The 18,949-nt window shown below is 38.5% G+C and overlaps 1 protein-coding gene across 1 annotated transcript in view; it reads right to left on the bottom strand.

The window, feature by feature from the left end:
• Positions 1-2,336: 2,336 nt before the first annotated feature.
• Positions 2,337-18,949, bottom strand: part of il34 (interleukin 34) — a 30,363-nt gene continuing 13,750 nt past the window's right edge. The window contains exons 2-7 of the mRNA XM_022749979.1: positions 16,421-16,521; positions 15,027-15,104; positions 14,693-14,770; positions 12,437-12,544; positions 11,041-11,224; positions 2,337-6,478 (exon numbers count right to left, since the gene is read on the bottom strand). Of these exons, the coding sequence (XP_022605700.1) occupies positions 6,420-6,478; positions 11,041-11,224; positions 12,437-12,544; positions 14,693-14,770; positions 15,027-15,104; positions 16,421-16,521 (608 nt within the window). The 3' untranslated portion in view covers positions 2,337-6,419. The remainder of the gene's footprint in view (positions 6,479-11,040; positions 11,225-12,436; positions 12,545-14,692; positions 14,771-15,026; positions 15,105-16,420; positions 16,522-18,949) is intronic.

Raw genomic sequence — 18,949 nt, 5'->3', positions numbered from 1 at the left:
AAAATAAAGCAACACAAATAGGAATAAATAAAAGCATGTGATCACTTAAGTTTTTTAAAAATGTTTTCCTATTTTTTACTCTTCAATTAGACGGGAATTTATTTAAAAATCAGTGATCATACATCAGTTTAGTCAATATATGTGAACATGAACAATTCTCAATTCAAAACTAGAAACCTGAATGCCACAGCATTAGTCTGAGCTGCCATGAAAACACAAATACTTTGGACATGTTGACTGACAGAGAATTGGAGAATCTGAGCAGTTGGAGCTTTTTACTCCAAAATTAGTGTAGAAATTTTAATATAAAGTTTATATGCGCATAAAATCATCTGGAATACTGTTACTGTGCCTTCAATTTTAGTCTGCTTTGAATGATGGTGACAAGCCAGGGTTGTTTTTTTTCTTTCCTCTCAGATTTCACTTTTTTTGCAGAGTCACATACAAAGTACTTGCAGATGTAGTTGTTAATCTGTACCATATTGGCAGTATATACGTATATACAACTGTGAGTAACCCGCAGAGACTTGGACCACTGTTGCAGCATTTTCAACTGATACTATCTGGGTAATTTCCAAACCACACACAGACTTCATGAAAGAGTGAAATATCTGATTCATCACATTATATGTTACAAGATTTTTTTTTGGCCAATCTAAATATATGCAGAATGTAGAATAATGGTTATTTTGAATTATATTAAATCTTCATTTTTCAGCATGATGCATCAAAATGAATAGCTCACTCACTGTCTCGCCAAGAAATAGATGAGAAGACTGATACAACTCTCATGTATACATGCTAAAGTGAAGCTGGAGCCAACCGATCAGCTTGGCTTAGTACAATGACTAGAAACAGGGGGAAACAGCATAGCTCTGCCCAAATCCACTTACTAGTATCTCCAAAGCTCAGTAATAAACATGTGTCCAGTTTAATCTGAACAAAAACTGGCTATATTGCATGTAGTCTTGTAATTGTAATTCCTGTGTAGCATAGAAGAAGAGTGACAGGAAGTTCCTTCTGTTCAAGCACAGTGAAAAGCAGAGATCAGTCAAGCTTTTGTTTGCAGACCTTTAAGTGGCATTAACTGTAAGTTTATTGTTAATCATTACTGTCTTAATGTTTTTGGTCAATTATTTTCAGGGTGGTCTCATGAGCTAGTATTGTGTTAATGTGTGACTACACTGTTCATAGCATACTTACCTCATGTATCTACCTCTGTATATGTCTTCACAGCTTACCTTTATTTTTTACTCTACCTTCTTTTGTCAGTTTCACACTTCATATTAAATTTGCCTAAAACAAATATCGCCTGTTCCTTGTAGTGATAGTATGAAGAGGAGGTTTGCTGGTGGTGATGTAGATCAATTAAAAGGAGAAATAGAGCATTTAGACAATTAAAAGCCCACCACACATCAAAAACATTGGTCCACTGTAAAAGAGCACAAGCAACAGTTTAGAAAACAATTACATCAGCAAAACGTATATCGGAGACAAAACTGTAATGAAAATGGGAGAGAAACAGAAACACATCTGTCGGGCGTTTGGAAAATGATAAGGACTATTTATGGCAAAAGAAGTGACTCTGAAATACCAGTGCTCAACATAATTACAATGAGGTTGCAGCCTGCTTGTGTCTCTTTTTTTTTATGTTGCTGTTTCCATTGATGAGACTTAAAGTATTCAATGAAGTACCCTACGAGTTTTCTCTGCCGATGAACATGGTTTCTTGCGGCTGGTGGTTTGCTGCTTGACAAGAGCTTCAGCCATCGTTGCGTGTATAAGACAAGATGTTATAATACACCCTCTGAGCAGCACTATCTCTTCAGGGCAGATTGTAGGCTACAGTGAGTCGCTATCGGAAAGTGATGAGACGGGCTGGGGTTAGCTGGTTAGCATGCTAACTTCAGTAGAAGATGTGATGGAGACAAGAGCTCTCTCTCTCTCTCTAACTTGATAACTACAATTTACACAAGCACATTCTTTGTCTTAGTTCCAGGTACCAAGTGTTGTCTGTTGTAACTTCCAGAGTTAATTCAGCATTAAAGAAAGAAACTATTTAATGTTATATAGACTTTAAAATAGCCGGGTTCAGAAATGAAAGAATTTGCCAGGAAACCTTTTCATCAATAAAGGTCCAATGGGCATTTTCATGTTATCAAAGATAAACAATGAGTAATGTTTAAGAGAAAGAATATGAACAACACAATATCAAAACACCTGCATTTTATTATGCAAAACAACTGCACACAGTGAAATAATAATGTCAGTGTATTTAAAAACTTGCTTTAATAATGACTAGACTCTGGACACAGGGTTAGTTGATAAAAATAGGAATTTGATTTTTATTTCTTTCATAAAAGTATTGTCACATAGCATTATACAGCATTATACATTTCCAAATAATAAATAAATTCAATATCTTGTGTATAAAAAAAAATCTGTTTCTAAAATCTATCTTCAGACCACAGACAACAACCACCCATTTGTTTGCAGTTTTCATCTCTTTGTTGTTGCCAGTCAGCTGTGGGAAATATCACTTTATTTTCACAATAAGGGATCTTTGAATACACCTTAAAATGTTCTTATGGTTACAAAAACACAACCATATGGTTACATATGATCGATAAAGTATAATAAAAATACACACTGCATTTATAGAACTACGCCAATAATTATCATTTATCTGTTACATCATTATAGAGCTTCTTGTCAAGGGTTGGGTTTAACCCCCTTAAAACTTATGAAAGCTGCTCAACCCATTGCTGTATATAACATAATAATTGAACAACATCATTCTCCCTCCTTAAGAGTGACACAATTAGGCTTGCAAGGCTTGAATGTATATCATATGTGAGGTTAGGAGTGAAGGCGTAAACTCAAAGTGTAACTTTCATACAAAGAAAGAGCTTTCACAAGAAGATAATTTGAGTTGTCTTGGATTTAAATATATACATGAAAGATAACCAATTCTTATTCTTTGCTCAGGATTTTGAGTGTTTCAAACTAATTTTGGTAACAACTGCATAAAAAATATTCTATCACAATAAACACAATTAGCCCAAAGGTCATAAACTGACTAAACCAGCAAGTCAGGATTTGCAGGCAATTGACTGGGTGCACCAAGATAAAACTCACAACCGCTGCAACTCATATGCAAACACAACGGGTGTAGAAAAACATTGAAAGCATGAAGTAGTGAGCAAATATTCTTCAGCCCTGACGATGCCCAGTACTGTAAACGACTGACCTCGCCTACCTCACTGTCACTGAATGCTTGTAGCAAATAGACACCTAGAAACAAATACATTTCACGCCACTCCAGCAAGTTCCGTTTACATTTTTTTTATCAGCCGAAGGCTTGGTCACAGACAAGTTCACAGGTTATTATGCGATTCTTGTCGATAAAGTTCACCTTTATTTGGCCTGTGTGACAAGCAGGTCCTTATCTTTTAGCACCTGGTACATTTTAATATAAAGCTTAAAAAAGTCAAAGATGGTATGTTTATTACCAAAGTCGTTTGTCGGGGGAGTGTGTATAGCTAACAAATACGTTATAACTCCCATGTATTAATCCTAATAGCTAAGGTAATGCCTTTTTCAACCTAAGGTCTGAGCAGGGCAAAGGGTAAGCTTTCTATCCTACAGTGAAGGACTTCCTCTGTTAAAATGATGATTTAACCGTCAAATAAAAGCCAGAATCTGATGGAATAAACCTGTTAAAAGGATGTGCCATTTTTTAAATCTCTTTATTGGGCCTTAGGAAGTGTAACTTGCCCAAATAAGCCAAGTGCCTCACAGATCATTCAAATGTCTCCCAGAAGGCCTACAGTGTCGCATATGCTATAAATAAATCCCTCCTATCCATCACCCACACGTCTTTATTCTACATGTTCTGACCATGAACCGTCAAGAGAATCCTCAGCTTATTATAAGCATTTAAGCCTAACTTCATCATCATCTATAATCAAGTGAGGCATGTAAAATACAACCACTTGTGAAACACAGTGCTGACATATGAGGCTAAACTTTATGAAATCAGCAGTTTGAGTCAAGCAACAAGATGAGATCAAGGATGCACTCCAACTCTGACAACTACAGAGGGCCACTGCGTGATCTACTATACCCCTCAGCAGCCATAGTGGCTGTCCCAAGCACTTGAATACAATGCTGCTGAGTGTAGCTGACTGAATTTCCTACTCAACAGAACACACTAAACATTCTCACCCTTGCCTTAATAAGCTAAATACTGTCAAAAGTTTGTGTTAAGTGGCTAGTGAATGGAATGAGCTGGTAGCTGTAGATCAAATACAATCAACCACACCTGCTTAGCTAATTTAGCTTGCTAGCTAGGCAACTTTGTTTAGGTTACCTGAGCAATCTGAGCCCAGCTGTTACTCATTTACTTTTACTTCTTGTGTCTACTGACCCTTTTACACAAATACGGCCACCATGCACAGCAGACAGATCATATTAGGTCAATAACAGGTTCATCACTGGTTTGGTTACACTCCAGTACACTGAATAAGAGTGAAACAAAGACGATGAGGTTTAAGAGCTAATTTTCAGCCAAAAGCTTTAAGTGGAGGTGTTCACATCCAGGATCTCAGAAAGCTAAAGTATGTCTACAGATAAAATAAAGGGACACAAATGGGAAAACCTCACAGCTCATGCAAGCATCACTTCAGCTTTCTAATAGTTGTGACCTTATATTTTACTATTTTTACACATTAATTTTTGAATGGTAATTTGAACTGCATCTCCCAAGGCCTTCTCCCATGGATGCAGGTTTTGGGTTTAGGTGAGTTTTTCTGTCCTGATGTGGGCCTCACACATCCCATTGACATGGCATTTGATAATACGGTTGACTTCAGCTTTTTCAGCACATTCGTATTACCCTTTATACATTGAGCCTTATAATCATTCAGCCTTTTAAACATAAGTATGATCTCAAAAATATATCTGTTTATCTTTATCAATTACATTTGAAAATGTATAAACTTAACAAATTCTGACTGTGATGCTACTTCATATTTGAAATACAAATGGTCACTCTTTAAGTTTTGCACAGATAATGAGTCATCAAAATATTCAATAGTTGCCTGGAGAAAAAAAAAATCTGTTACAGATCTTTAGTAAATATAAAAGGCATAGCTTGGATGGAGGGAGATGTTTGTATGTTGTTTTTCAATTTGTTCAACTCTCAGTCTTTGTGCAGGATAAACATAAAGACAGAACTAGGAATGGAGCAAAAATGAACAGCTTCTGATTATGCAGTCTGGGCCTATAGCACACTTGTAGAATAACGCTTTAAATGTAGGCTCTAGGTTAAATAGTGCATAGTCAACAACTGAAGAGGGAAAAGAAAACAGTAGTTACCATTTTGCCTTCAGTTCAGTTCATGTACACTGCTCTCGCTCTAGCTCACTGATGTTTGACAGAGGCGTTCATAGAAGAGAAGTTGGCTATGTTACAAACTCAGTTGATGTTTTTCAGTATAATAACAATCCAATGTGTAGTCTCTCTTTTTATTGGTGGTGAACCGTGCAGGTACACAAGAGCACCTCACAGGGGGGCAGGGATTTGGCAAAGCCACAGTGACATCCTCACTCCAGATGAAGTTAACCCTTAGCTGACGAGGATTAAGCAGCTTCCGCCACACTCCCCTTCTTAAAGAATCCAACTTAGAAAAGAAGTTGTCTAATATATTGATCATATATCAGTTTAGTCAATATACAGTGAATTTGGAAAGTGTTCAGACTCCTTCAAGTTTTTCAGGCTGAGCTCCAGAGATCCAGTGTCGAAATGGGAGGAACTTCCAGAGGGAAGTTTATTTATTTTTTAAGTTTAAATAGATTTTTTTTAAATTCATATATTGGGTTTTTCTTTTCAATTGTTTTACCATAAGGCTGTGACATAACAAAATGGGAAAAAACTGAAGGGGTCTGAACATTTTCCGAATGCACTATATGTGAACATGAATAATTCTCTTCCAAAAATAGAAACCCAAATACCACAGCATCAGTCTGTGATGCCATGAAAACACAAATTCTTTGGGCATCTTGACTGACAGAGAATCGGAAAATCTGAGGAGTTGGAGCTTTTATTCCACCGTGAGTTTCATGTAATTTCAATATAAAATCCATACATGCATAAAATAATCTTGAATACTGTTACTATGCCTGAAATTTGGATTGCTGGAGCCATGCCAGGGTTGGTGACTTCATCATATCGTCAAGACAATCTTGGCCCTATTTGGTAGATTTGGGAAAGATTTATTGATGTTCACAAATCAGGACTGAACTGTCTCGTTTCAGTGTACATTGTCCTTTTTCTCCTCTCCCTAAAGCTCAAGGGAGATAATGATACTAATCCCTAATCAGTATCAGCATGGACAACTTCACCCCACTGTCCTCTTCTCAGCTTTCCGGCTGTAAGTCTTTCTTCCTGCCTTTCCTCCAATGGGAAACACCACAGTCTGTAAAATGGACAAGAAGAGAAAATCCATTGAAAACTGATTAACTGTTACAAGAAATATTGTGCCGTGTCTACCACCACATTTTTTACGGTCATACTATGAATGTGGATTACTTCCCTGGCTCACTATATATATATATATATATGTATATACAGTATGAGCAATGTGACCACAGTTACTCAACTTATGCACGACCTCTCAGATTTCACCTTTTTGAGCACACACATATAAAGTAGTTGCAGCTGTAGTTGTTAAACTGCACTATGTTGGAAGGATATGGGCTGTTGCTGTGACATGGCATTTTCACTGTCATACAAGATAAAAATGAATATAATTAGTACTGTCATTATTTAAATGTCAAAATGGTTAAACGTTCCTTTGTTTAGGTGAGAAAGGTAGCAGTATTGCACATGATCCAAGGAGTTGCAGATATGCAGCACCTGAGCTTTTTCGGGTACTGGATCGCAAATGATTTGCATCTTTCTGCAAGCCTGCTGCATTTCCCAGCAGTGAGTTGGCTCAGCTGATCAATACGTATCCATTCTTTGATGAGCAGAAATGAAGGAATGAGCTGCACACGCTACAACAACAAACTGTTTCACAAGCCACCAAGAGAGTTGGTACAGCTTCTTATTGATGACATACAAGGCACACTCTCTAAGGCCTACAATGGTTCTTCAGCTTCTGCTCACGATACCAGTCACCAGCACATCAGCAGAGTGCTCCTTTTCCTGTCTAAAAACGATAAAAATGTATCTGAGGAACACGTGTGCACAGAGCCTGTGTGGTAAATGGAATTTGTTTCACCTTTGGACAGAGCTATGCTAGCTGTTTCCCCCTGTCTCCAGTCCTCATGCTAAGCTAAACTAATGAGCTGCAGGCTGCAGACATGATAGTGGTATCAATCTTGTATAATTCCTCTACTGTACTTTTATATCTGATGTAGATATACTGCAGCTGTTTTCTTAAACATATTTTGGTTTGAGTTGTTAATGCTTGTTATTGTAGATATGTTTGTATAGAAGATATTAACTATTTCACGCGATACCAGCCCCCTTACCATCATTAAGTAGTAAAACACACTCACAGTGGATGTTATGACTCAGATAAGCTGCAATAACAGGAGATCATGATGAATGATGGCATTGTATGCTGAGGCTCTGGTCATATTTCTCCTGCTGTATCCTGGCTTAAGTCATTACCTCACCAAACAAATTTCCCCCAGATTGTTTGTTGTTCTGAAGTCCAGTTGTAGCTATCTTACTGGCTGGCTCTCTGGCATGTCACTCAAACAGTTACTTCCCTCGACAAACAAAACTTGAGACAGCCACTTCCCCTGACTAAACAAAGGAGAAGGTACCCTACTAATGCATGTGCCTCGGTTGCGCATGAGTGGAAAAAAGAAAAGAGGAAAGTTTCCTCAATCATCTTTAATAGGTGGTTTCATTCGATACTAAAAAGATCATGAGATTTTAGTTTGACTGAGTTCACTTTAATACCTACATGAGAGACATAATGTGCCAGTGTTTGCTCAAGGAATGCAGTTACACTGAGCAGTCACAATCCAGATGTGAGGGCCTCAAACTGGACACGTTATATGCGATTACATCCAGACAATGACGGATTACCCTGTGTATGAGGGTATGACCAGGGCAGCATAATTACTCATTATTAGTGGAAGTCCTGGTTTACTTACAGCAATCATATTGCATACAACAAAGATAATTCATCTGTTGCACAGTTAGTTTTTGTGCTTCAGTTTTTGAATACATAAACAAACAACATACAGCATGTTAATACTGTACATGTTAGTGTAAGTAGAGCACATCATGAGGATTTCCTGTACAGAAGGTTTGTGACTAGATTCTGATAAAGAAAATTTTATTAAATGTGAGCCAATATGTAAATGTAAACATTCTCATATGTTTGAACCTTTTTAATGTGTTGTTAAGCTACACAAATGGACAACAAACAGATCTGCTAAGAAAGCGCTTCCTTTCACTGGGTTTGCACTGTGGCGAGAGTACAACCACCCCAAAAAATGATGAGACCACAAATGTGTCATGTGTTGGCTGCTGTACTGATGAGCCACAGTTTGTGCTACTGCAGCACAGTGCTAACAGATTTTGTGGTAGTGATACATGCTTGATATTTGGAGATGAAGCATGGCACTGATAGTATGAAAGTAATTAAAGGTGACTTTAGATCCTGACTGCCTAATTAAATACTTTTTGCATGTCTGGCAACACCAAACAGTGTAGCACTGTTTTCATGATGAATGCAGTCATTTGTTCAGTCACCAAACATTAAATACACTGAGCATGGTCACATTCTGACATTGAGGGAATCCATTGCCATGATTTTGTGAAGTACAGGAACAATTTCACAATGCTTGCATGAAATGAGAATAAATAAAAATGACTTTAGCTGAGCTTATACTGCTGGAGTTTTAAAATCCGAATAGATTTTGAAATCGGGTTGCATCAAGGACCTAAGGAGAAAATTCACAGATGTTCTTCTCTCTAATCTAAAACATGCACACATTGCAAGGTTTGACAATAATGACACATCACATACTACAGGATATTAGTAAGATTATCATGCCAGAGGGACCAGTGAGGGTAATGCACCAAGTCACATGTTCTCATCTCATGTGATCTCATGGGGAAGCAGATGTAAACAAAACGGAGACTGTGGTGCAAGGACTTGTTGTAATGTTAGTAAAACTTTGGTGTGAGTAAAAAACAAAAGCAGAAGGCTAAATGAGTCTGGGGAGATAAAGCCAACACGGGTTGTCAACTCTTCAGCGAAAACTGGAGGGTAGATTTTAATACTGTCAGCTGTGAAAGTACTGATGCAACAATGATGATCAAAGTCATCCAGATTTCTCCAACGATTGAGGGTTAATTCAGGGATAAATTTGTGGCAAAGACTCCAGCACAACCCAGAGCATCAAAGGCTTGGATTGGCTTTGCAAGAGAGGACACTTAAGCAGGGCTCAGACGGGGGCCAAGAACAGAGCCTTGGGGGTCACCACATCTCAGCTAAGCTGTTGAGGAAGTACAGTTACCCAGAGTGACAGAAAACGTGCGAGCTGAGTTTGAAGAAAGGCTGTGTGAGGAGGTCTGCCGCTACACTCACCTCTACAATTCTTCCTCAAAAAGTACAGCAGACAAAGCAGACTGTTTAAAGCTGTTTAAAGCATTATTATTGTTCATAAAAGATATCCATTGACATGAAATCACTTTCGTCAGAACTAGTTTGCAAATTGATCTACAGTAACTTAAGTAAATGAGGTCCAAATTAGGTTTCTTTAGCAATTGGTGAATAATGGCATGTTTCAAACTATATGGAAAAGAACCAGAGGATCGTGAATTGGTAAAAATGTGTGAAATAACAGGGCTAACAGTGGAAAATACCTCCTTGAGCAGCTTAGTGGGGATGGTATCCAGGATGCAGGAGGAAGAGTTCATGTATGAGACTATACTCTAATAGTGAAATTGTAATGGGTTGAAACTGGGTATAAGAGGCAGAATTAACAGGGGGAATAGAGAGAATGGCAGGATTGGGCTGGATTTGGGACCTGATATTTTCCACCTTATCTGCAAAATGAGCAAGACAAGTTTCTGACAGCTCAACATCAGGCTCAGGAAAAGACGTAGAGGTACCACTAATAATAAGTAAGTCGATCTCACACCCTTAACTGGTTTCTGATAAATAAACATTTGGTTTCTAAGGGTAACATTTGTTATTTCAGACTTGTTGACCCTCCGTTGTCATTAACCTTTTCTGCAGAGTCTTTAGAGTGTGATCATTCAACCAGGGGAGGTTATTGGTTTTTGTTTTCTATTTTTAAACGATGTAATTTGGTCAAGGATGGATAGGCAGCGGATTGAGAGCAGATACATTGGAATTCAAGGATAATGAATTAAAAGCATCACATAATTTAGCAGCAAAACATCTGTGAAGTTTCTCTGTACGTGACGTAAGCCGATTTCAAAGCCATTTAGGATTTTAAAACTCCTTTAGTCTGAGCCCAGCTTTATGCAACATAGTAGGGCTAAGAAACAAAAAATTATGGGTGCACAGTGTCCTGTCCACTCCATATTAGCTTTTTTGAGTTTGTTTCTTACTAACAAAGGTGCAAGTTGAATGTGCAAGTTGAATGAAATAAATCCACATCCACCTCAACCTGTTTAAGTTTCATAAAATGTTTAACCCTATACGAGGTAGAACTCTCTGGCTGATCCAATATGTAGATGAAAAACATATGCTGATGGAGGCTTTCACATCAGGACTCTGACATATTGGAATGTCCTGCCCAGGGAGTTTATACACGATAATCCTCTTAATGTAATAAATCTGTTAGACATCTTTATATGGAATGGCTTTTCATGATTAGTTTTTACTTTGCTTAAAATAGTTTTTTTTTTTACACACCTTGTTCTATGTGTGTGCTAGTCTCTGATATTATATCACAGTCACATGAGGAAAAAAACTATTTAGTTGTAGCCCACAGTGTCATTGTTTTTACTTTTACATGTTAACTATATTATACTCACAGTCCTGCTGCACTTCTGTGCTGGCAAAGCACTCGCTGAAGAGGCAGTACATGGTGTGGCAGAAGTTGTCTAGGAGTGATTTCGGAGAAGCAAATCGCCAGCTGGACTCTGGCACTCTCTCAGGCTCTTCTGTTAAACGATCCCAAATGTCCTGGATAGTCTCTGGAAGCTCCTGCTGTAACACCTGGACACACATGAAAACATGCACATGAGAGTTAATACACAGAAGATTAATGATTTAAAAAATACAAAGCTCAAAACTTCCCTGAGCAGCCAAAAAAGCACGATCAGTCACTTTTTTTTCCCACATTTCCCTCATCCATTTCCATTTGGGGAAAACCAACAGATGCTTTCAATTCTCAACATGGCCAAGCTTCCAGACTGAACTTGTGACTCCTGCAGCTTTAGTCGGCCCCTGCCCTAACACCTTACATCCACCTGCACCCAAGACCTCAATGAAATGACATGTGAAGTTACAAAATGTGGGACATTCAGTTGTTACTTTGTCACCTAAATTGTCAATATGGTGACATGATGTATGTCCAGAAATTTCAAGTGATTGGAAATGTAACAGGTGAGCAGCTGCATCTGGAAACAGGACAAAAGTCCGGGACATCTGGTGGGCAAAGGAAGTATGACAGGAGGCCAATAAACAGGGCTGTGATAGAAACGACAGTCTCTTATCTTTAACTGATTATAAGGCCTTTAATTGGTAAAGGTTGCTCTCAGAAGTTTTAAATAATTGGACTTGAATAGGGACATTTAGTGTCATTAATGTGATCACACACTGATTAGATTAAATAACTGAGGTAACAAGCAGGGACTCGATAATTGTCGAGTCCTTGCAATCCAAGAGATAAAAGGACTCTAAGTGGCAGACGTCCCTGAGGTATGCAGCGTATTCAGACCATTTCACATTTTTCACATTGCGTTATGATGCAGTTATATGTTAAAATTGTATAAATTCATTTTATTTCATTAGAATTAACTGAAATCTCAAATATCATACTTGATATCATATGTAAGACATCTAATCTGGTTGTGATCAGTCCAGACTTGCTGTCTGCTGACATTAAACTCACTGTCTGCTTCAATCCCGGGCCCTAAGGAATTGTGTAATTATGCCTGATAAGACTTATTACCCTGCAAAATATGTTTCATATATATATTCACTGAATGATCAATGGCTGTACTGAATTTAGCTTCACTGAACTTTTTTTGGATCTTAAATAGAAGCTGTGATGGATTTTCTAATGATAAGGGCATTCATTCCCAATACTGATAAATAGAATCAATGCGACATCTCTCTCCTGCCAAATATCCCCTTACACTTATTGAATTGCTTCATTCGAGCAGTGACAACAGCTGTGGTACAGATATGTGACCTCTGCCTTACCTCAGCAGGATGTGACTGTACAAAGACTCCCTCAGCATCCCTGAAGCGTCTTTCCAATTCGGCGGTGTATGGACGCGAAGGATGTCTCTCTGGCATAACTCGGATGATCTGAAATTTCAATTAGTTTTTTGGTTACGTTAAAACAACATTTAAGATGTGGCGAAAATTTGGACAGCAAAGATACACATCTTTTCTTTGTAAATGCCTAAAATCGACAAAATTAATATGTTGGTGGAAGGTTGGATTGATCAAATGCAGGACTAAATTCGCAATCTGCACTGTAAGGAACTGAAAGTATTTCCTACAAAGTGCATAATACAAAATAAGTTAAACCTTTTGCACACTGTAACACTTGAGTTATGGTAAACGTTAATCATTTTATATACACTACTAGGAACTGATGAACTGGAAATTTATTCTAAGTCATAAGATGCCTACTAGCTAGAGCCACTAACCACCCCCACCAGCCTAGTAGCAGCTGTTTCCCACAACAGGGAAACAAGTCAGGCCCTCATGAGGGACAAACACGAACACCAATGACAAATGAACATGGGGGCATGGTCCTCCACGCTGCAGATTCAGAGTCAGTAAAAAGCGGACTTTGTTTTCAGTTACATAACTGAGCTTTTGTCACTAACAGAAACAGAGAGCTCCTTTCTCAGCTTCTTTCCCAAAATTTCACATATCGGAGCAACAAATTAAATGAAATTAAAACTGTTGTACTTTCCAGCTGAATCCAACATGTAATGAACTTGAAGTCCACAACTTTTTTGTTGATTTCATCTGCAAACTAGTCTCTATGTGCATTACTGCGCACAGATGGACTGATGTATTGCAGCAGACTGTGATGAACTGTGCTACTCACTTAGCAGTATTAGGTTAAGTGAGCATCAAGTGTGGTTTAAGGGTGTTGCCATTTTTTATAACTGTTACACACTTGTCCACATACGTGTTGACGTGTGAACACGCATTCTAAGTGTTGAAAACCCCAGGTGTGGGTTTTGGGACAAACCAAAAGAGGGACAGAAAATCCATCAGAAGAACTTAACTGTAGTGATGGTTACTTGCAATTAGAGCCTACTTAATGCACAGGATTACAGGGGCCCAAACCCTGGGCATTTAGAGGCCGCAAACAGACAGGAGACAGAGCTGCAGGGCTTTGTCAGCAGCTCAGGTGAATGGCATATATTACTTTAGTTTTTACCTGAAGGCCAAAACCGGTCACTGGTCAACAAACAGTCATTCAGTGAATGACTGACATCTGATTTTCAACTTATTATCTTGATTGATTGACAGAGGTTTAGTCATATGATTCACCTGAGGGCTGCATTTTATCTATGTAGGAACAAAACAAAAGGAAACATGACAAAAGTGGGTTGGTGAAGAAAAAATATTTCGAACATAAGCTTCATACACTACATGAGCTATACTGTGAAGCTAATATGAAGCTGTTATTTGAGACAGTTTACAGTATGAAATTGTTGAGTAACATGAAATAGAAATTAAAATACTCTTTCTCTGTTTATTTGGAAATAAGTTAATGAGTTAAGTAGGAAAAAAATCTATTTTGTTTGTTTAATTTTCCTGCAAATTTCTCTTTTATCTATAAGGTAGAATAACTTAACATGAGCTCCTACCTCACTGACACTAGGCTACATGTAACTCAAATGAATAGAAACAGGAAGGGAATATTTTTATATGCTCAAACCATAAAACAAAAGGGTTGAATGAGTGGGTGAGCTACACTGAAAAAACTAAACTAAACTTAATGAAAGAAACAGTGTCATTAATAAATACTGGTGTGTCTCAAAATACAGGCGACGCACAATCCCTCTTGTGATACATCCAACTTCACTAGAAACCTTGTTCCATGGGAACAGCTTTTAATTTGTCCTGCTGAATGAATGACTGCACAACAGACATCCTTCAGCTGTTAGCATTTTATGATCCTCAATCAACTCAACTTAACTGTAAATAATAATAACAGTTCTCAACACATGCTTTGTGCTACTCACAATAATGACACACAGAATATAAGCAAATAACAAAATGTCAGTTTGTAAACTTTTGTGAATTTGGGATTTTTTTCCAACACATTTCGATATTCATACTGAGTACTGACTGCTCTGCATGTGTCCTTTAGCAGGTCAAATTAGAGGCAAAGTTTCACATGTGGACTTGTGGACTAGTTGGTACTTTAAAGTGGTCCCTATCTCAAATTCCAATACTATATACTTTTTTCTTTTTTTTTTTTACCTTTTTTAACACGCCTTGGTTGACCTCGAACCACAGCCTCTGGAGAACAAGTTCATCTAACTCCTCCACCTGTAACTTCTGATGAGGAGAGGAGAGGAGAGGAGAAAATTTTTTTAAAAGGGACGATGACTATATTTTAATAAAAGTTTCAGGTGCAGTTTGAGATGCATTGGTCTGATGTAGCCGGACCTTTGACTGACAGAAAAAAGGTCACAGACATGAAGTCTGGCCATGCACCATTTGAGGAATGTCATCCACCTTGTCCTCTGACAGGAAGAGAGTCTATAAATCAAGCTTTACTCAAAGAGAGCGGAGAGAGTGTCATGATTTTTACCATTCTGCTGATGTTTGACAGTTTAAAGATTTCCTTCTGATGAACCCTGATGGTGTAGTTGATGGGGAAGTTGTGCTTCTGTAACACAAAGAAAAGGGGGAGACACAAATTAGCATGTGCATTTCATACACCAAATGCTTCCTTTAAACCCTTAAAAAGCCATGACTGGTTTTTATGCTATGAGAAATTGGTTTTGACATTTACTATCAAACCTGGCACATCATCACAAATTCTTTCAAAATCACACAAATCCTGACTGTTCAGTAAGACACAAGGCAGTCAGAAATATGTCATGATTTATTAATGATTATGGCCCCATGTGGGCCATTCAGTGGAGAAATAAATCATTTTCCCATGTTTTGTCAATATCGTTGTAGTGCTTGTTTATTTGTGGTCATGCACATACAAGTTCCTGGCCCACATCTTCTAATAAGACACCAAAAATACAGTGGTTTAACAACATTTGTCATATTTTATTGCATATAATAATTCATTACAAACAAGGAAGTTACAAATCTGTCACAAATAAGTAAGCCCGATCAGAGTAAATTTTTAAAAGCCATTTCATTACATTACAATCTAATCATAATTACCCAAGATACTTTGCATGATGACTGGAGAAAGGGCACTGATCCATGTTTCTGTGCCCTGACTTCATTGTTTGAGACAATTATTGCCACAGAATGACCAGTTAAAGGGATACTCAAATCATTACACAAGTTATGTATTTTTATTAGTATATGCACGTTGTTTTATTACCAGTACTTAAAATAATTATATAAAATATTATCCATTAAAAAAAGGATTTTACACTTCAAAGTGAGTTTAATTGTCATAAGGAGTATGAGTCTGATGATAGTGATGTCATCACAGTTATCTCAACTTGAGCTAGGAGACTATACATCTCTAACATAAAACCTAGGGGCAGATAGTTTTAAATTGTTTACCATGCAAAGAGAGTTTAATATGTCAGCATTTGCTGCTTCAAGTTTAACCATTCTTTTTAAAACTTGTCTTGCACCAGTGAGTTAATGGAAGTGCAATGCTAAATTGATGGAGTCCCCGTTTAAATTCAGTTGAAAAAAAAAAAGTTTTAATTTCTGTTGAAAAGTCCCTTTTGCTTTTGTTTTGTTTTATATTACTGTCTAAGTGGCAAGGATCAGCAAAAGTCATTCTGGGAATGGCTGGAAGTCATAAACTTCACCAAGACCGCAGTAATATACCAAACATATACACCGATGAGTATATTAAGAGTGTACTTGTTTGAAGTTGACATTTTGCAGTAAAAAAAACTTTACTTCCTCTTCTCTGACTTCCCCATCTGGTCCAGACATTAGTACCACTGACTGTACAGTTTCATCCACATGGATACAAGCATGCCATCATTCTCTCACCATGTACCGTCGCCTGTGGCTGAGGCTGTCGTTGAGTGTCTTCAAGGGCGTGCACATGCTGGCTGGCGTCGAAGCCATAACAGGCGCTAGCAAAAACAGGCCTACAGAAACAGAAGCAACAGAGCATCAGATTGTGCAGTCATTTTCTTCGCAGTGTGAACTGTTGTGCTTGTGCCAGAACTCTACTACAATTGTGTGTACAGTTTGTGTGTACTGTCTATACATATGTTTTTCCTTTTTTCTTTTTTTTTACAGTCTAACCCTAACCCTACAATAGAGAGAGGACTTACTTGACTTGTTAGGCCAATATACTGTATATGGTCTATCTCAGTAAGTAAGCATTGCACACATGTGAGAAATGTGAGAAGCGTTTCTCTGTGAAGGCTGTCAGTGCTTGCAATGCATCTGTTTGATCTGTATAATCACTTTGAGCAACATAAAAATCTATCTATGGTAAATATTATTCTTGACAAATAGTTGGACCTGACAAAAATCCCACTTTATTGATTTTTCTGTAACCTCTTATTCCATACTAATTAGTTTTACTATGAATTAAGCCATAGTTGACTGCAGTCATCACATCTAATTGTGAACCTATGAGGTATAAACCTAGCATATGGTTGGAATGTGTATGGATGACCCCTATGAAATTCGCTTCTCTTGTTCACCCCGTCACTGAGAACGGTGCGTCAAAATTCTTGTCTGGTAGCTGTGCCACCACATGTGCACTCCAAGCCATTTTGACCTGTTTCATTACTTCCATTCTTATCTTAGTGTATCAAAAGGGAGGTTTTCAAGCAGGCCTCAGAATTCCTCTCATGGAATGCCCTCCTTGATCCAAATCAGTGGAGCCTTAAGAGTGACCACTCCACTGAAACTGCTCTATTGTCTGTGTGAGAGGCCCCCAGGGCAGCTAAAGCTGCAGCTCAGTCTTCAGTTCTTATCTCGCTGCCTTATCAGCAGCCTTTCACACGGTGACCCACTGCATCCCTCTTTTTGTACTCTCTGATATAGGCATCTCGGGCAAAGCACTTTCTTGGTTTGCATCCTATGTCATTGGGTGCTCCCTCATTGTGTCATGGCAAGGACAAACATCCTTATCGCATCCCCTCTCCTCAGGGGTGCATAGAGGATTGGTACTGGGGCCCCTTCTCTTTCCAATACAAACCACCTCCTTGGGTCCAATTATCCACTTGCCTTGCTTCTCATATCACTGCTATGCAGATGACACCCAATCATACCTGGTGTTCCCACCAGTTGACCCCATGGTCTCGGCGCAGACCTCGGCTTGTCTCTCAGATATATCCACATGCATGAAGGAACACCACCTTCAACTAAACCTCTCTAAGCCAATCAGTCTCTCCATCATGAAATCAATATCAAGATTGCTTTTTCATCTCTCACCGCAACCAAGGTTGGAAGAAACCTGGGTGTCATGTTTGATGACCGGCTTTCCTTCTCTGGCCATGCTTCGCTGTCTCCTGGCCGTGCCACATTGTACTGTACAAAATAAGAAAAATTAGACCACACCTGACCCAGTACACCACCCAACTCTTGGCACAGGCCATGGTTATCTCTCACATCGACTACTGCAATGCCCTTCTGGCGAGCCTCCCTTCATGCATACTGAAACCATTACAGATGGACCAGAATGTGGCAGTGAATCTGGTCTTTTATCAGCCTAAATGGACACGTCACTCCACTGCTCATTGACCTCCACTGGCTATCCATGGCTGCCAGAATCAAATCCAAGTCACTATTGCTTTCCTACAGAGTGACCTCTGGGTCTGCACCCATCTACTTGAACTCAATCATGCTCAATCATTCTAAGCTACTGCGTTCCTCCAAGGAATGCTGTCTGGCATTGCCATCCCTGCACACAAGGCTATCACAGTCCAGACTGAGACGAGTTTTCACTAAAAACAAAAGAGCAGTGGCCATTTGTTCAAATGTGTGAAACATGCTGTTGACCTTTGTGGCGGCGACGTATCCTACTGTCTTTGGTGACCCCCTGATGTGAAGTGCCACCAAGAGGTTGACAAGTGACCAAGTACATCTCAACACACTTAGCAAACTAGCCATTGGGACGCTAGCACTACAAAGAACTTTCACAGGCTGCTAGAACTACTGTATGAAACATTACATGAATATGAGAATATAAAATACTGTATCAGTATATTAAATTCTTGTCTTTTCTTACTGTGTTGTCCAAAAAGTACAATGTACAGCAGAGTATATAAGTGAAACTTTACTGCCATGCTAGCAGCTCTGTGAGGATGTGATGCAAACATAATTTTTAGCAGGCATAATGTCGATAGTTTTCACCATTTTAGTTTAGCATGTTAGCATGCTAGCACCTGCTAACTATTAGTTTATTTGCAAGTATTTGGTCATAAAGCAAAGAACTGAACAGATAAAAAATTTGACCTGATGGTGCTGGTAAATGACAGGTAAAGGGACCACCAGCCCTTTCAACAATAGACACAAAGGTAAGATTTATGCTTTTTTGGGCTCTATAGTGTTTTCAAA

This window comes from Seriola dumerili, unplaced genomic scaffold, assembly GCF_002260705.1.
Source record: "Seriola dumerili isolate Sdu_G_001 unplaced genomic scaffold, Sdu_1.0 BDQW01000147.1, whole genome shotgun sequence".
In the NCBI taxonomy this organism is placed as follows: Eukaryota; Metazoa; Chordata; class Actinopteri; order Carangiformes; family Carangidae; genus Seriola; species Seriola dumerili.
Note: the sequence above shows the minus strand (reverse complement) of the source record. Positions and strands in the feature narration are given on the sequence as shown.